Source organism: Apiospora marii, assembly GCF_038362585.1.
Source record: "Apiospora marii strain CBS 49790 chromosome Unknown utg000005l_segment0_segment0, whole genome shotgun sequence".
Taxonomy (NCBI): domain Eukaryota; kingdom Fungi; phylum Ascomycota; class Sordariomycetes; order Amphisphaeriales; family Apiosporaceae; genus Apiospora; species Apiospora marii.
In genome coordinates this window covers 5,284,578-5,301,520 of record NW_027117377.1, presented here as the reverse complement: position 1 = coordinate 5,301,520, position 16,943 = coordinate 5,284,578, and the positions used below count along the sequence as shown (strand labels likewise).

Below are 16,943 nucleotides of genomic sequence, written 5' to 3'. Positions count from 1 at the left end.
CCGCGCGCGACCTGGGTAGTATGTCCATAGTACCGGTAGTTCGCGATGCAAGGACATAGAAGCTCGAGATACAGAGCTACGAAGCATGCGAGCAGAGGCTAGACAGGAGAGTGACAGATGGCGACGGAGTTCACATTGTGAAGGATCCCAAGGTCATCCATCTGTCAGCTGTCGGGTCAATTGAGGACCAATTTGTCGGCTAAAACCACTAGGGAGCCCATCCTGTAAGCACTACCCGCACAGCCCCCTCGCTTCTTGAGCCGGCCGACTGGGGTCAGGCTTCTGGTCAGGCCATCTCGAGAGACACATGGGCCAAGTAAAAAAAGGCTCACATCATATTGCAGTATCAAGAGGTCAATGAAACATTGGGGTCCCGAGGGACGAATGACGGACGCATGCCCGGCTCCGGAATCTGCGCCGTACTTTTTTACTAGTTTGCTCCAAGTCGGAGAAGACGGTTCTTTAGCGAGTGGGTTTTTAGAGTGCTTATTTTCGCAGTGGCAGCTGCAGCCCACCCGTGGTAACAGTTCTAGCCAATGGGCGGTCAAGGGATCAGACACAAATAGACATGGCATCATGGGGCTTGGCGGCATCACCACCATTTACCTAATTCACCTCTGAAAGTGGGCTTGAACAATCCATATCCTTATTCTTACAGACAACCCCCACCCCCTCGAATATTGGGGGGTTTTCATGACTCAATCTAGGTAAGTACTTTAAGCATTGCCCTATTCCAGGTAAGTAAGTGCAGGGCTGTGGGGTGGGCAGGTAAGCCTATGGGGCAAATGCGAGCCTTTAGTGCTGGGGGCACGGGCTTGGCAGCCGGGTCAGTAAGCCTAAATTGCTGCCTGGCAAATCGACCCATCCTCTTCCTGCCGACGCTCCCATGGTCCTGCCCGTAGATTAGGAAGGTAGGTACTGAAACTGCCACTATTATTAGACCACCACTTCCTCGATTCCTGGACCGTGACGTATAGGGAGAAACCCTGGGCTGATATTGAAACTTCGCATCGAGCGACGCTCGCCTATTGGGCCGTGCTGTTGGATTTCTATTCAGCCCAAGAGGCACCCCGCCGCACGTCGTTCTTGGATCGCCGACGTATGTAAGTACATAGTCCTTGGTCCTCTTCGGGTCCATATCTAGACTGAACGATCCAATGAGGACCTGTCCCAGCAACGGCTGTCCCAGATAATCTTAAGTGCTGTGCCATGTGCTGTGCCTCTCAGCCCTAGCGGGTCGGCCAGGATTCCTTCTAGTGTCAACGGCTGTGGAAAGTCTATGGGGCATGCTGGGTCGACTAGTTCTGTGGCAGGCACATGCAGCTGTATGTAGGTATACATCCCAGTACGGGTATTAATACGGCACATTAAAAAGCGACGAAGCCCGTTTCGCGACTCGCCACTTATTCAGCAATAGCGTATGCCTCTGTGCTTTGGCTGATGCGACTTATACCGGCAAATCTTCCCAGAGTCAGTTAGCCATACTCTCAACAATGAGCGCCACCGACAGCAGCAGTAGCAGCGAGCCGTCGCCCAGACAGCCGGATGACGCGCCCTGGGCTAAGCCGGAAGAGTTCGAGGCCAAGAAGGGCATCATCACACATCTCTACGACCTCTCGGGCCGCAACTTGACATTGAAAGAGACAATGCGCATCATGGAAGTCAGTAGTCCCATCAAACGTCTTACCAGCTAACGGGGCCATCCACTAACAGACCTGGGACTAAAGGAGCAGCATGGCTTTTACGGAACGTGCGTATTGCTAACCTCCTGCTGAAGACCTGCTCACCAAAAAGACTCCAAGTGTCAGCACTAACGTGCCCCCTACTGTTCTCTAGCGCAAAGATGTACAAATCGCGAATTTCCAAGTGGAAGCTACGAAAGAACCTCAAACCCGCCGAAGTCATCGAGCTGGTCCGACAATACAAAGAGCGCGAAGCGGCCGGGAAGTCGACGCACGTGTACTTCCGGGGCGAGCGGATGGACCAGCGGCGGGTCCGCGAGTACCTCCGGCTCGTGCACGGCATGAGCGCGGGGTCCGCCAGCGAGAAGCGCATCAAGATCGAGGGCATCACCTGCCGTACCCCGTCGCCGTCCCCGACAGCCCCCTTGCGAGTGCCGATGCCGCAGGTGCGGGTCCGAACCCCCGACAGCGTACGCGAGCCCGACCGGAGGAGTCCAGCGCTCCAGACGATAGTGGCGTTCGGGTTCGAGTCGGGATTCTGGCGGAGGACGCCTGGTGGTCGGATCGAGCCATGCGCCGCCATCAAGTCGTGGTACAGAAAGACGCTCCTGGTAAACCGAGCCCTTCAGTACGGGCGCATGCAACTCGGCTTTCGGCTGATGCAGCAATGCTTTGACGACTTTACGGCGCTTATGCGAAACCACCACCCTTTTCTCTGGATTTACACGCACAGGGTCGCCATAGAGCTGGCTGAGCAATCGCCCGAAGCGGCCCAGTCTTTTGCGCGACTCGCCTGCAACCTGTCCCAGGCGCTCAACCATTCGACGGAGGTAGCCTTCGATCAAATGCTCTCCCCGGACCCCGAGTCGAGTCATTTTACAGAAGGAAACTTGATAACTGCAAGGGAGATATCGGAATTCTACCGCCATCTCCTGATGAAAGAGGTCGGCTTGAACTCTTTCGAGCCGAGGGACGACCCCAGGTTTGCCGCGGCGCGCAACGCGCACTACGAACTGGCAAGCGACGTGGAGCTAGGCTACCAGGCGATGCACAGAATCACCAAGACGTACCCCGAGGTGACCCCTCGCCGAACCCACCCCAGGTGGAGGACATGAGGAGGAAAGAGTATCACGCCTGGCGCACCTACTACAACGGCTACCACGAGCCCGCCGCCCAGCTTATGCGGGACATTGGCCGGCCGGAGCTGATCGAGGACATCGAGCAGTACCCGGACGCGCTGTTTGCATACCATGATACGGCTGCCTTACTGGCGATGAACCGCTCTAGCCAAGAGGAGATACCGGATCAGGATGCGGCTCTGGGTGCCTGTCGAACGCTTATCGACTTCTCCACCCACGAGTACGGGCTCGCCAGCCTGCAGACGATCGACGCCCTCGCCGATCTCGAGACACATCTGCGGCGGCGGCAACAGCAGCAAAATCAGCGGCAGCAGTGGGACCAGGCAGCCACGGGAGCGGACGGTGTTCTCCAAGAGATCCACGCGGCTCTGGATCTGCTGGACTACCAAACGGATCCGGATCTAGTGGGTTCTTCGGTTTCGTATACCCAACGGGGCCAGCCTCTGGAGGTGGAGTGGGCGGATATACCCATCGATCCCGCTTTGAGTGAGATGGGGTAGGCAAGGGGCCTAGCTACGCAGGGGCGGGTGAAGACTCCGGCTGGATAGACAGAGGGGTGATGCTCAGTCGAACCTCAGACTTCTACATCGCATCTGGCCACAGTGTACATAAACGTGTGATATCCTTCCTTACTTGACAATCATGATATCTAGTGATTATAGAGCGTCCTCACTTACCTGAACTGGCACCTGAAGTAAGTTTTAGACGTTTAAAAGGGGGGGATTCGCTTACATTGCCCGATTCCCCCAGCTACCCTTGCAATCGGGACGAAAAGTGCCGCGCAAAAGGTGTCTCCACGCGACCTGGCCAGGGTACTGCTGCCCTAAAATGGAAAGTGGCCTGGTGGTGACACGGGCATATTACAGATAGGATATTGGACATTATTTTACTGCTTAGCCTAGAACTAATGTCCAAGGTAGTCTCAGTAATTAGTGATTTCTCAGGTTGGACTTCCCACAAAAGTAGGCTTTTCACAGTCGACGGGTGTTGTAATAACAGGGTTCACCAGTTGCATTTGCTAACAGGCAGGGACCTGCGTCATATTAACAGGGCTTAGCGTGAAAATGGGAAGGGCTGACCAGACTAATTGGATAGGGGAACAGGAATCAAACCAATCATACAAGATTCTTCTCATGGGTTAAGCGAGATGTTCTTCCAACGTAGCCAATTAACTCTGTGAGACAACTTTCCCTACCAATATGGCTTCTGATATGGCCTTTCTTTCTCTCTATTTTTATCTTGGTGGGTCGATTGGGTCGCAGCCTTGATGGAGACTGGGGTGCTCCATTCCTTCCTCGCACCGGGATGTGTGTAGGGGCGGATCGCGCTTTGACTTGCTGGGAAGATGCCTTGTAATTGGAAGTGGCGCTTCAGCACGGTGGAAAGGATTGGGAGCTGAGTTTCCGCCGGCACAGCTATTGTCGACTTTGGGTCCTCTGCACACCCAAAAGTTTCTATTTATTGCTCATATCTGCCAATTTATAACGCACGTCTTCCCCAATATGAAGATCAACACATCCTGCGTCTCCTATAGATTTCAATATGTGTAACAAGTGACCGACCGAACAAGACTTGCCCAAAGACTACGCCTGAGGATGTCCGGCGAATCGCCTATGCCACTATCCAAGTGGTCTTCTAGTCATGTGGCGCCCCTACGAGTGCCATATGGTGAAGTCACGTGGAGTTCTCCAACCCGAAATCTCCAGGGAAAACTATCGTCCGATCCGGACGCTTCAGCACAGCAAAGGAATAGCTAGATGCCTTTCTACCCAACAGGACTTGTATTGAGATTTCATAGTTCTTTCAGCTGCAGTGGCATATCTTGTCGTATCCGTAGATAAGTCTATATTGGGAGATATCTAGAAAGCGACGGAGGCTCTGAGTAATAGACTCCCGCAGTCCTTCAAGGGTCGCGCCATACTTCAAAACGGAATAGTATACGATGTTATGGATATGTAACCCACCAGTGGGCCCGATGTTGGCTTACCCTAAATACTTATCCTTTTGTCCCAGGGGCAGCTTTCGGCACAGTAGGCAAGAGGATCGGTATCGAACCGTGACACATGACTCGCATTGTGGTAGGGAATTTTGCATTTTGAAAATTCATTGCGGGTAGGGATAGCCTCAGTGTAATTGGCTTACTGTTTCCTTACTGCGTAGCATGCTCGAGCAGTGTCTGGCGCGGAGCACCCGGACCACCTCCTCGAGGCAGAAAACCGCTTCAGCCCCTTCTGCTTCGCCGCCAATGTCGACGTGGACTGGCAGGAGGATGAGTCCCACGACGATGAAATCTGCCGCATTGGTCGATGACGCGTTCCTACCGACGACGCCGGCTTGGCCTTGGTCCATCTACAGATCGATAATGTGGGCTGGGAAAGAGTTTATGGAGTAATACTACCGGAACGCTCATGGTGTTGAGTCTGGCAATGGCGGGGACTGAAAGGGTTGGTCAAAGGCCCCCCGGTGTCGGAGCTCCGGTACACACACACACACGTATCTATACACTGTACATCTCCCCTCACAGGATAGTGCCTAATTAGACAATACGTTCACCTATTCATACACGTTCCATGCCTTCCACCGCTGCACGATACCCGGACCGAGTCGAGCAAGTCTCGCGCCCATGGTGCCATTCCGGCGGGTGAGTTTCCTGAGGCGCTGGGTTCAGAGATGACCAGAGTACGACGACGATATAGAGTCCGATGACGAGGCGTAGCCCCAGGCGGTTCTCTAAGAGCACTGTGGCTTCGTGGATCGCGAACATCTCGCTGAAGCTCCGGTCCGAGCACTTGGTCTAATGCAACATGCTGCTGCGGAGCGCCGATCCGGACTCTTCGTTGTCGCTGGTTAGGGTCGACCGGGGTTGTCCCGAAGGATGGTTCACGATGACCCGAGACCGCGGAGAATGACGAGTTGCTACACTACCTGGTTGGTAGAAAGAAGAGTTGGGAGGTACTCCCCATCTGGTTCGACATGAACGGGGATGTTTTGGTGGAATGAGTGTCAGGGATCTTATATTCGTTCTTGTTGGCTGATGGTATGCCTCACCATGATTTGCGAAGTAGTCTTGATACAAGGTTCAAGGAAGTTCAGCCACCCATTGTGTGAGCTGGTGATGGATGCAAATCCACCTACTTGACGCCGGGTCGGTAAGCATCCTTATTTGAAGATCGTTATTCTCCAGGCACCAACAAGGAGACTGCAAACAGAATGATGTGATGGCAACTGCTTCTGTCAACTGCAATGAGTTCGCTGCAATACCTTAAGACGCACCTTGTAGAGATTAGATCAATTTTGTTGGTTGGTGACCGTCCTTGGATTGGCAGCGTTATGCCGTTTCATTTACACAAGCAAGGGACGTTGCCCTATAATGTAACCATCCAAATGCCGGGTCGACCCGCTGATACAGGTTCAGGGAATGGTATATATAGAGACGACCGGCCTCTCCTCTTTGAGCGGTTGAACGATCCGACTCACCCAGTTGTTTACTCCTGGCTTCACATCTATAGCTCATATCTGCTATCTTGTCGTTTCTTGTTTCATCGCCGCCACCGTCACACTGCGGTTCGCTACCATCGCCCTGTCCGTCGCTCTGTGCGCGATTTCCGCATACGCCGACGAGTGCGACAAACATCATCGTTGCGACAGGTTTTGTGCGTAAGTTCCCCCTGAACTGCCATTGGCCGACACTGGGGGTCTGGCTAACGGTATGATGAAACAGGAATAATGCGATCATTATGCAATGCGACTGCGATACGAACAATCTGAAGATCTTTGAGAGGTGCCCTGGGAACCAGGGTTGTGTTGATCTGGCTCGACCGGACGGGACCCATTTCGGCGCCAATTGTAGATGATGGGATCGCAGGTCTGAATAAGCGCTAGACTCGGCGGGAAGCTCTAGGGTGCAACCGGCATCAGTCTGGGATGACTCATTCAAGGACATATACCACTATTGTTCGAGTATTCGTGATTATTCATAATGGCTGTCACGTTATTCCGTGGCGGTCGGGGCAGAAAGCCCACAAGTCTGCAAGCCGGTATTAGACGAGCGTGAAATGAGATTCCATTTTCGATGCCAAGACAGCAAGTGGTTGAGTTGAATTTGGCTCTGGGGAAGAACGAGTCATCGCCGACGGGCGGCGAGTGAGTAATAGGCTATGAGGAATTCCCTTCTTTACAAGAGTCCTTGGCAGAATACGGAAAGCTAGCGATATGCACATGTGCGGCACGGCAGTTTGGCCGCCAAAATTTAAATACGTTTGGGGCCGAAAAAGGCAGGACCCCCGGTCCATATCTCTGATGGGCCAATGAGGCATCGTGAAGTTTCGCCGGCGCGCCGGTGCGCAATCTTGCCCAGCCCCGTATATGGCCCAAAACGAGCACTGCTTCCACCCAACTCGTACGACCTAGACCGTCTGGACTGACAAGGTGGGGCACCGGATCACGGCTATCGCGACTTGTTCGTAGAAAAAAAAACTTGCACCCTTTCGTATGAATGGACAGGATGCTTACTTATATAAAGCAGGTGTCGGGGCCACGCAAGTCCAGGATGCATACTCTTTTGAGAAGTGATTGGCATCCTCGCTGAATACCCTCGCAACACCTGATCCCAATGACACCTTTCTTCGCAGGAGTAGCCTCGGGGCTATTGCTAGTAGCGCTCCAAGCCCACCCAACCCTGGCCCTGGCCGCATCGACGACGTCCGAGTACGTCGTGGTGACCACCACTCATGCCTACCTCGGCGACGTCATCACCACCACCCGGACCATCAAAACCTGGCTCACTCCCACGGCCCGGCCCACCGCGAGCTCGACGTACACCAACGAGTACCTAGACCTCGAGGTAATCCAGCTGTACCTGCCGACGGGCTCGGTGGGCGAGTGGCAGCTCTCCGACGACCCGCCCCTCAGCCTCGAGCCGGACGACAGCGGCGAGACGCGCACGTACTGGGTCGCCCCCGTCACCTACACGGCGCCCCGCTCCTGCCCGACCTCGTTCGAGATCCAGACGACCGAGACCGTCTCCGTCCCGGCCGCGAAGACGGCGGGCCTGCAGCCCACGGCCACCGAGACCAACTCGGGTCTCTGGGGCGCGAGCGAGACCCTCTACCTCGAGGCCCTGCCGCCGGGCGTCACACCCGGGTACGGCTACAACTACCGGCACCACATCCGCGCATGCGAAGCCCCGTCCTACTCGGCCGACGGTCGCATCACCTCGTGGTACCGGGTCGGCGACGCGGCCGACGCCGAGGTCTGCGTGCACCGCCGGCTCGCATACTTGTGCATGTCGTGGCGCGACTGGGTCATTGTGCTGGCGAGTGTGCTGCCGGGACTCTTCGTGCTGGGCTTCCTCGAGTCCTTCCTCTGGTTCCGGCAAATGATGCGGGGCCGGCGCGCGCTGCGCCTCGGGACAGTGTCTTGGACGCTCATCTCGGGCTGGGTCGCCTGCTTCATCCGCGTGAGCCCGGCGCGCGACGCGGGCGAGCAGGCGGCGCTGGTCGCGCAGTGGAAGGCGTTGTCGGCGGGGCGGAGGTGGCGGCTTTGGTGGAGGTGGGGGTTCCGGCACAAGTACCCAGTCGAGATGCTCGGGCCGGACCCCAGGAAGATGCAGATGGTTGCTGCTGATGCTGCTGCTGGCGAAGGAGGCGGCGTGCCCAGTGCCAAGGGGGAGGCGCAGGAGGGTGGCGCTCAGAAGCCAGAGGTCGCCCAGCAGGTGCAGCAGGTGGAGGGGAGTACCCCTGCGGCCCCGAAGGCTTCCTGGACGCGATTTCTCCCGAAAATCATGTGATGCTGCTCTTACATGATGTACTATCAATAACCTGTAATAATTAGCTATAAGTCCAAGCCAGCCCCGAAAATGATTGCAGTTTCGGCATGGGTGTGAAGCAGGTGCCATGTCAGCTTCTTGACCGACAGTAATAATTAATGTCCGATGCAGTAACACTTTTGGAGATCCTGATGTTTAGTGCCACGTGATTATTGAGATGCAGAATAAACACTTAATTGCAACAGTCATGGAGCTGGAAATGGATTATCGATGTGGTGTGATTGGTTTGACTGCAAAGGTATGGGGCAGGTTCCGTTTCGCTGTTAGAAACAGGGGCTCGTAGCTGCACACCGCTTGTCAACATTTTCAGCCCCCCGGGATGTTCTGACGACCGCCTGGTTTCAAAATTTGTGCCCGCCAACTAGTATCCGGCCGGCTTAACGCAGCTGACCAACGACTCCGACATATTAGCCCCCGGCACCTGGTGCACCACCGAAAACGGATCCCAGTCCGGGTCCTGATGCGGCGCGTACTCCATGATCTCCGCCGCCCGATCCGCCAGTCCAGGTCCGTACGCCCGCCGCGCAAACGCGTAAGCCATGTCCATCCCCGCCGCGACCCCCGAACTCGTCCAGACCTTGCCGTCGACGGTCCAGCGCGCCGACGGCACCCAGGTAATATTCGGGTTGCTGTCCGACCCCGCGCCCGTGACCCAGCCCCAGGCGGCCTTGTTGGTGGTCGCGCGCCGGCCGTCCAGCAGGCCCGCCCGCGCCAGCAGGGCGCTGCCCGTGCACACGCCGAGAATATAGTCGGCCTGGTCGGCGCGGCGGCGCAAAAAGTCCTCGACGACGCCGCTGCCGCGGGCCGGGTCGTCGCGGTGCTCGACCAGGGTCCGCGTTCCCGTCCCGCCGGGGACCAAGATCACGTCCAGCGCCGGGGCGTCGGCGAAGGCGTGCGTCGCCAGCGTGCTCGTGCCCAGCACGTAGCCGAAGACAGATGGCGGGGCGCCGGGTGTGGCGGAGAAGGGGGTGTAGCGGGAGTTGACGGGGCCGGGCGCGAAGGAGATGAAGGAGACGGTCATTTTCACCATGGTGGATAGGGAGACGAGCAGTTCCATGGGGCCGTAGACGTCGAGGGGCTCGAAGCCGGGGAAGAGGACCACGCCGATAGAAAGTGTGCGTTTGGCGTTGAAGGCTTGTTCGCTGGTTAGATTCTGGGCGATTATCAGTGCTGGGAGCGCGAGTAGCGCGGTGAAGGCCAGCTTCAGAGGAATACCCGTGGGGAAGCGCATCGTGGGAATGAAAGCTGTGTCGAACGAAGTTGCTGTACGGGTCTCGGGTTATGGGACCTTATAGTTCCTCTGTGTCTTATGTAAGTGAGCCTTTCTTTGTCCTTTCTTTCTATATCTTTCGGGCGATTGGCCTTGGCGGGCATCGAATCAAAATTTCTATGACGACAAAACAAACAAAAAGCGCAATTGGGTAGGGAAATACGATTGAATGTGACTGCTCTTATGCGCTGTTACATTAAATCCATGAAAATGGATTGATTCGTGTGGTTATACGACAGGCGCCGTAAACTGGTTTCCTCGGTCATGATTGGCGGGCGTCCTCCCTCGGGTGCCTGCAAACTTTTCCTATCTTTGCTCACCCCATGTCAGATGATGTAGGTCAGCATGCTGCTCAACGGTCTTAGCGGGATTCCAGACTTTCGGAAATATTCAATAGCTTGTTTCTCAGGTGAATACATGCTAGGGCTTACTTCACCTACACCCGAGATGTTCTCCTCTCCGCGAGAGAAAGCTGACGTGAGCTACGTACGAATCGCTTTCTGTTTCCAACCTCAGCTAGAACGTTTTCTCTGGCCAATACAAATCCTACTAGATGTTGGTTACGTGTGGCTGATGCACTTGCTGCAGGTATTGTGTGTCATTATACAACAAGGCTAAATGATTCTTTAACTGTGCTTCTCTCTATCTGTATACATCTAACGAAATCAGTCGCTGTCTAAACGCCCCCGATGCATGCATGATCTCATCATCCCTCCAGTCGTCCGTCCGTCTAGCTGATCTATCATAATATCAACGCTCACAGGTGAGCCAAAGCAACACCCGTCAAGTCGCCCAGCTCGGGGAACAGCACCGTCTTCTCCCGGGTCTCGAGGTCAATCGAATAGACCCCGCCCGCCAGATCCGCCACGAACGCCTTCCCGCTCTTGTGGTCGACGCTCAGCCCGATGGCCTCGTGCAGGCGCCGGGCCAGGATGTCCGACTTGAGCGGCTGCCCGCCGGCCTTGGCGGCGGCCGCCAGCTCGGCCAGCGAGATGCGGTTGAGCGTGTTGCCGCGGGGCGGGTCGCCGCGGTCCGTCCAGAAGAGCGTCTGGGACGCCTCCTCGACCTCGAGGTCGATGGGCTCCGGCAGCCCGCCGAGGATGGCCTCGCGCGGCCGGTCCTCGGGCGCGACGCCGGCGGGCGTCTCGATCGGCGACCGGAAGATGCGCCCGCCGTTGCCCTTGGACGCGCCCTTCTGCGTCCAGTAGAAGCACCCTTTGCTCTCGTCGACGGCGATGCCGACGCAGTGCCGCGTCGTGTCCTCGCGGTCCGCGGCGGTGGACCCCGTCGACACCAGCACCTCGCGTTCCGTGCCGTCCGGGTTGGCGCGCATGACCTTCATGCCCTCGCGGTCGCACCAGTAGAGCTTGTGGCTCTTGGGCGCCAGGGCGATCTGCTTGGGGGTGAAGACGCCGACGTTGCCGGTGGGCACGACGACGCGGCGGTCGGAGCCGTCGAGGCGGGCCGTCTCGATCGAGCCGTCGTCGTTCTCGAGCTTGGTGCCCATGTTGGTCCAGTACATGCGGCCCGCCTGGTGGTCGATGGCGATGCCGTCCGGGTTTTGCTTGAGGCCGCCGAGGACGGTCCGCAGGTCGCGGCCGTCGGTCAGGCACGACTGGATGGACCCGACGCGGTCCGGCAGCGAGAAGCCGGTGTCGAGGATGTAGAGGCGCTGCTGCATGGCGGAGCCCATGGTATCTATCGTACGATGAATGGCAAGAAAGGGTATCAAAAAAAGGACGAAATTCAAGGGTATTATTGGTCTATTCTTGTTTTAGAGGTGCAGGAGGTATGGAGTGAGATCGCCAAATAGTATCCCCAGTTGCTGCCATTCCCAAGGCCCCGGACGCGGAGCCCTTTTAACCCCATGGCTGTCAAAAAAGGCCGTCTCCATGGCGCCACCCCGTATCGCCGAAAGCGCAGAATATTTTCCCTGTACGGACCACATTTTCCTTCGCGATAGCGGTCAATGCCGAACAGACCCCGGCACTTCCGCTGCTGGGTGTTGTTTGATGCTCCCAGTGGGGCCCTCTCCAAAAATTCGATACCAGCAGAGAAGACCAGCCAGCGAGAGCCGCGGCCGAACCCCCTTAGCCCGCGTCGCGGACCCATCCTTATCGAACAATTGTCGCGCCAGTCGCCCCTAGCCTCCCCTCTGAAAATTAGGTAATGACGTTCCGGCGCTCTCCACGTGGCTAGGCCCAATGGTTGGTTCCGTCTTCTGGTTCCGCGCCCAGGTTCCGCTCAAACTCAGCTAGAAACGCCTGACTCGAGCATGTCGCAAGCCTGATTGCGTACAACGCACACCGCGACGACACCTCAGCCAACACGAACCGTAACGCCGAAACAGGGACAGTCAAGCAGCATCCGGGAATTTCAGGGTCCTGCATGCATTGATACATATGTAGGCGATTCCATACTTGTGCATTTGAGGGCCGGTGGTCCCGAATGGCGAGGCGCCAATGCACGACAGCAAATCGGAACCGGCTCGCTAGATCGATATTCACTAAACAGAGCTTATTTGGATGGCGAGTCTAGAATTCTTTCGACTCATGGCCGGTATGACATCAGCCGCCCGCTCTACGTCCCGTAGCCGTCGGGCAGCCGACAAGTGGCGGGCCGTGGTGATCAATCTGAACGTCTCGGGTGAGACCTGTGGTTATCTCAACCACAGGTCTTGATTGGGCTATCTGGCTTGGCCAGCGTTATTTTCCAAGGCTTGCGTCGCCTTGTTCATCACCTGATTCCCCTCTTGCTTCGTGATCATCACTGTCGTCCCTGTTCCCTTCCTCTTCCCCGGCTTCCCTGTACATAAGCTCCTTATTCCAATCCTGTAATAAGTTAGTAACACATAGTGTTGGTATATCCAGCTCAGGGGTAACATCCAGTACGGTTCAGGGGGATCACGTACGCTACGCGTACGGACTACCTGTTTTACCGTACGAGAAAGATCTTACGATCCCCTTTCTTTTAAAATAGATTATATATTATATAAAATTTAAATATATATTATATTATATATTATTATTTACCGTATATATATATAGAACTTATTTAATATTAATTAATAATTATATAAAATAATTATAAATTAATAAAAATAATAAAATAGTTATTAAAGGCGTACTTTAATAACTATACTAAATAACCTTAAAAATCCCATACGATAGGATTTAATAAAAGAACGAATAAACCTCGTTATATAACCTTAAACCCTTTCTTTAAACTATCAAATAGAAAAAAAAAGATTAAATTTATAATTATATAGAGAATAAATTACATTATATATTATTTTATACTTTAAACTATTATTATATAATTAAGTTAAACGATATTATTTTAAATATAATTTTTATAAATAAGAACTTTAACTTTAACCTTATCCTTTAGCTAAATTTAAATAATAACTATATTATATATATAAATATTATTTAATATATAGAAATTTTAAAAAGGATATATCGGAAATACCTTAATACCACCTTTTAGGATAAAATTTTTAATATTAACATCCTTTTTAAAACACTTAAAATATAAAAACTATATACTATATATTTTATATAATATTTATATAACTATATTATCCTTAAAATTAAAGAAATTATATTAAAAAAATAATTCTCTAAAAATTTCGAAATATAAAAGATATAATACTTTAAAGAAATAAAATATATAATAATAAAGAAATACCTCTTCTACTTTAATAACTATAATATCCCTATATTATTTAAATCGGTTTATAATTAATTAATAAACATTATAAAATAAATAAAAAAAAAGTTAAAAAAATTATATATAATAACCTTCCTTTAATAAACCCTTTACTTAATTATAAAACTATATTAAATACTAACTATATAATTCTTATTAAAATTATAATAAATATTAATTATATAGAGTTTAAGAAAACTATTTATTATATTAATTAAAAATAAATTAATAAATTATATAAAATAATAAATAAATAGTCTTTAATTTATATTAATAATAAACTTTAAATTATTTAAAGTTAATATTAATTAACCTATTTATATTTATTTAACCTTTAATTATAACGTTATATTTAATTTATTTATATAAGCTTTAATACTTTAATATAATATAATATATAATATTTTATTAATATACCCGGTATAAAGCGTAATAATTAAAAGTTATAAAATTATTACTTTTTAAAAAGCGTATTAAAAAAAAAAAAATATATGTTAACCGATTATATAATATCTTTATAAATAAGGTATAGATATTTATTAGTTAATATCGTTAATATAACTTCTTTAAAAAGAATTATTATATACTTTTTTAAAATATATTTATTAATTATATAAAGTAGTTTTATTTTTATTATATTAAATTTAAAAAAAAATAGAATAAAATATATTACCTTTTAAATAATTATTTTAATATTAAAATTAATTATAATTAATATTATATAAATTAAATAGGAATATCTTTTAATTAAATTAAAGCGAAAAATTTAAAGAAATTATAATATAAAATCTTAAAAATACTTTTTAATAAGCTTTAATTTATATAATAAACCTTTAATAAAGATTATTAAAAAGAGGTTTAACTTTAAACTATTATTATATAAATATATTATAAAATCTATAACTTAAAATTAGCCTTTATTTATATAAAATTAATATATAAAGGATTATTCTTTAACTTTTAAATATTTATAATTATCGCTTTAAATCGGAAAAGATTAATAGGATATTTAATAAATATTTTATATAATAATATATCTATAGAAATATTTTATATTAATTAACGCTATACCTATATAAGAAATACCCGTTTATAATATAATAATTAACGATTATATAGTAATTAAAGGCTACTTTAAAATAATTAAAATTATTAAGTTATAATTATATATCGTTTAAAATTATTATATAGAATATAACCTATTTAATTAAAGGTATATTATATTTATAATAAATTAAAATATTAATCGATTTATTATTAATTTAAAGAATAATAAAAAAAATATATATAATATTTATAAATATATAATATTTTTAAGACGGACTTTAAAAATTATAATAAATTTTTATATAAATAGGAAAAAAAACCTTTAATTATTAACGATAATAAAGATATTATATTAAAAGAAAAAATTACTAACTTTAATATTATATAAAATAATATTTATTATTTTATAAATATTATATTCCTTTATTATTTAATAAAAAAGAATATCTACTTTATAAAATAATTAATTATATAAATAAAATAATTTTCTTTTTATAAATAATATAATTAATAATATTAAAATAAATTATAAGATATTAACGCTATATAAATCTTTACCATTAATAAATTATAAATTAAAACCTATATATAAGAAAACCTTAATATAAAGATCGATTAGATTTTTAAAATAATATTAATTTAATTTAAAAACTTATTTATTATAACCTTTATTAAATCTATTATTATATAAAGGAATTTAAGAATTATAAAATATAATATCTTTAATATATTTATATTATTCCTATTTTTATTATATAACGTCGATTAGCTTAAAATATATTATAATAATATATAAAACGTTATTATATAAAAGAATAATAACGTATAATTCCCCGTTATTTAAAAATAAAGATATTTATTTTTTAACGTTAATTATATAAAGTAAATAATATACTTTATTAAAAAATAGCTTTATTACCTTTACCGACGCTTTAAATACCCTCGAATAAAGAAATTATATAACCTCTTTAAAAACGTTAAATATAACGATATCGAATTAATTAATTTAAAAAAGATTTAGAAATTCTATTTATAATACTAATTATATAATTTAGCTTTATAATAATTTAAATTTTTATTAAAAAACAATTATAGATTAAATTATAAAATCGTTACTAACGTTATATATATTAATAAATAAAACGCTCTTTATATTATTAATATAAATACTTTATTTTAAATTATTATATTTTTAAAAACCCTTTCTATATAAAATATATAAAACGCCTTTTATTAATATTAAATATATATATATATTAAAAACCCTTAAATATTATTTTATATAATTTAAATATTTATTTTAAAAAAGAATTCTATAATTATATATAAATAATAGGAATTATATATAAATAAATATTAATTAAGGTATATTAAATTATAAAAAAAATCGAAAAGTTATATAATTTATTTTATTAAGTAAATAATATTTTATAAAAAGAATTAAATAATTATATTAATTTAAAAATAATCCTTTAAATAACTATTAAAACCTTTAATAATATTACTAGCTTAGATAGCTTAATCTTAATATTTTTTATCTTTAAAATATACTTTTAAATTAATATATAATTCCTATTATTATTAGAAGTTTAAAATTATATAAAAGCTATCTATAAAATAATAAAAATATTTTAGAAATATTATATAAAAGTTAATATTAATTAAACTTTAAATATTTAAAATAAACTATATATTTATAACGTTTTAACCCTTTTACTTTAATTAAAAGTTTTTATATAATATAAAAAAAAAGAATAAATTAAACTATATTAAATCGTTATAATTGAAAAATAAATAATTTATATTAATATATATAATAATTTAAAAGATTTCTATATTATTTAAATTAAACCGTTCTTTTAAAAAAAGAAAAATAAATTTTAAAAAATAATAAAATAAATATATTAATATATACTATATAATATATTAACCGGTTAAAACTTTATTAAATATAATTTAAATTATATATTAAATTATTAAAATATTTAAATAAAAATACTTATAATATATTAACCCTTAATTATATAATTATTTTAATTAATATATTAACCTTTAATTATATAATTACTTTAAATTAAACGTCGACCTTTAACTATATATATAACCTTAAAAATATAATACCCTTAAATTAACTAAATATTTTAATATACTTATACTTTAATATAAAAAAGGAAAAAATTTTTATAAACTATATTATTATTATAATTAAAAAAAAATTACTAAATAACAATAATATATATAATACTTTTCTTACTATATAAAAGTAA

General features: G+C 45.5%; 5 protein-coding genes across 5 annotated transcripts; 2 read left to right on the top strand and 3 right to left on the bottom strand.

Moving 5' to 3' along the window:
- Positions 1–1,493: 1,493 nt before the first annotated feature.
- PG985_009546 (uncharacterized protein) lies at positions 1,494–3,321 on the top strand (the record flags this gene model as incomplete). The annotated part of the gene is made up of 4 exons (XM_066829314.1): positions 1,494–1,665; positions 1,714–1,750; positions 1,837–2,664; positions 2,718–3,321. The coding sequence occupies 4 exons, from the start codon at positions 1,494–1,496 to the stop codon at positions 3,319–3,321; spliced, it is 1,641 nt and encodes a 546-aa protein (XP_066684226.1).
- Positions 3,322–4,945: 1,624 nt separating this feature from the next.
- Positions 4,946–5,170, bottom strand: PG985_009545 (uncharacterized protein; the record flags this gene model as incomplete). The annotated part of the gene is made up of 1 exon (XM_066829313.1): positions 4,946–5,170. One exon carries the CDS (start codon positions 5,168–5,170, stop codon positions 4,946–4,948), a length of 225 nt encoding a protein of 74 aa, XP_066684225.1.
- Positions 5,171–7,433: 2,263 nt separating this feature from the next.
- On the top strand, positions 7,434–8,609 carry PG985_009544 (uncharacterized protein; the record flags this gene model as incomplete). The annotated part of the gene is made up of 1 exon (XM_066829312.1): positions 7,434–8,609. One exon carries the CDS (start codon positions 7,434–7,436, stop codon positions 8,607–8,609), a length of 1,176 nt encoding a protein of 391 aa, XP_066684224.1.
- A 400-nt stretch (positions 8,610–9,009) lies between these two features.
- On the bottom strand, positions 9,010–9,879 carry PG985_009543 (class I glutamine amidotransferase-like protein; the record flags this gene model as incomplete). Its single annotated transcript, XM_066829311.1, has 1 exon — positions 9,010–9,879. One exon carries the CDS (start codon positions 9,877–9,879, stop codon positions 9,010–9,012), a length of 870 nt encoding a protein of 289 aa, XP_066684223.1.
- Positions 9,880–10,675: 796 nt separating this feature from the next.
- PG985_009542 (alcohol dehydrogenase) lies at positions 10,676–11,611 on the bottom strand (the record flags this gene model as incomplete). The annotated part of the gene is made up of 1 exon (XM_066829310.1): positions 10,676–11,611. The coding sequence occupies one exon, from the start codon at positions 11,609–11,611 to the stop codon at positions 10,676–10,678; it is 936 nt and encodes a 311-aa protein (XP_066684222.1).
- Positions 11,612–16,943: the final 5,332 nt, after the last annotated feature.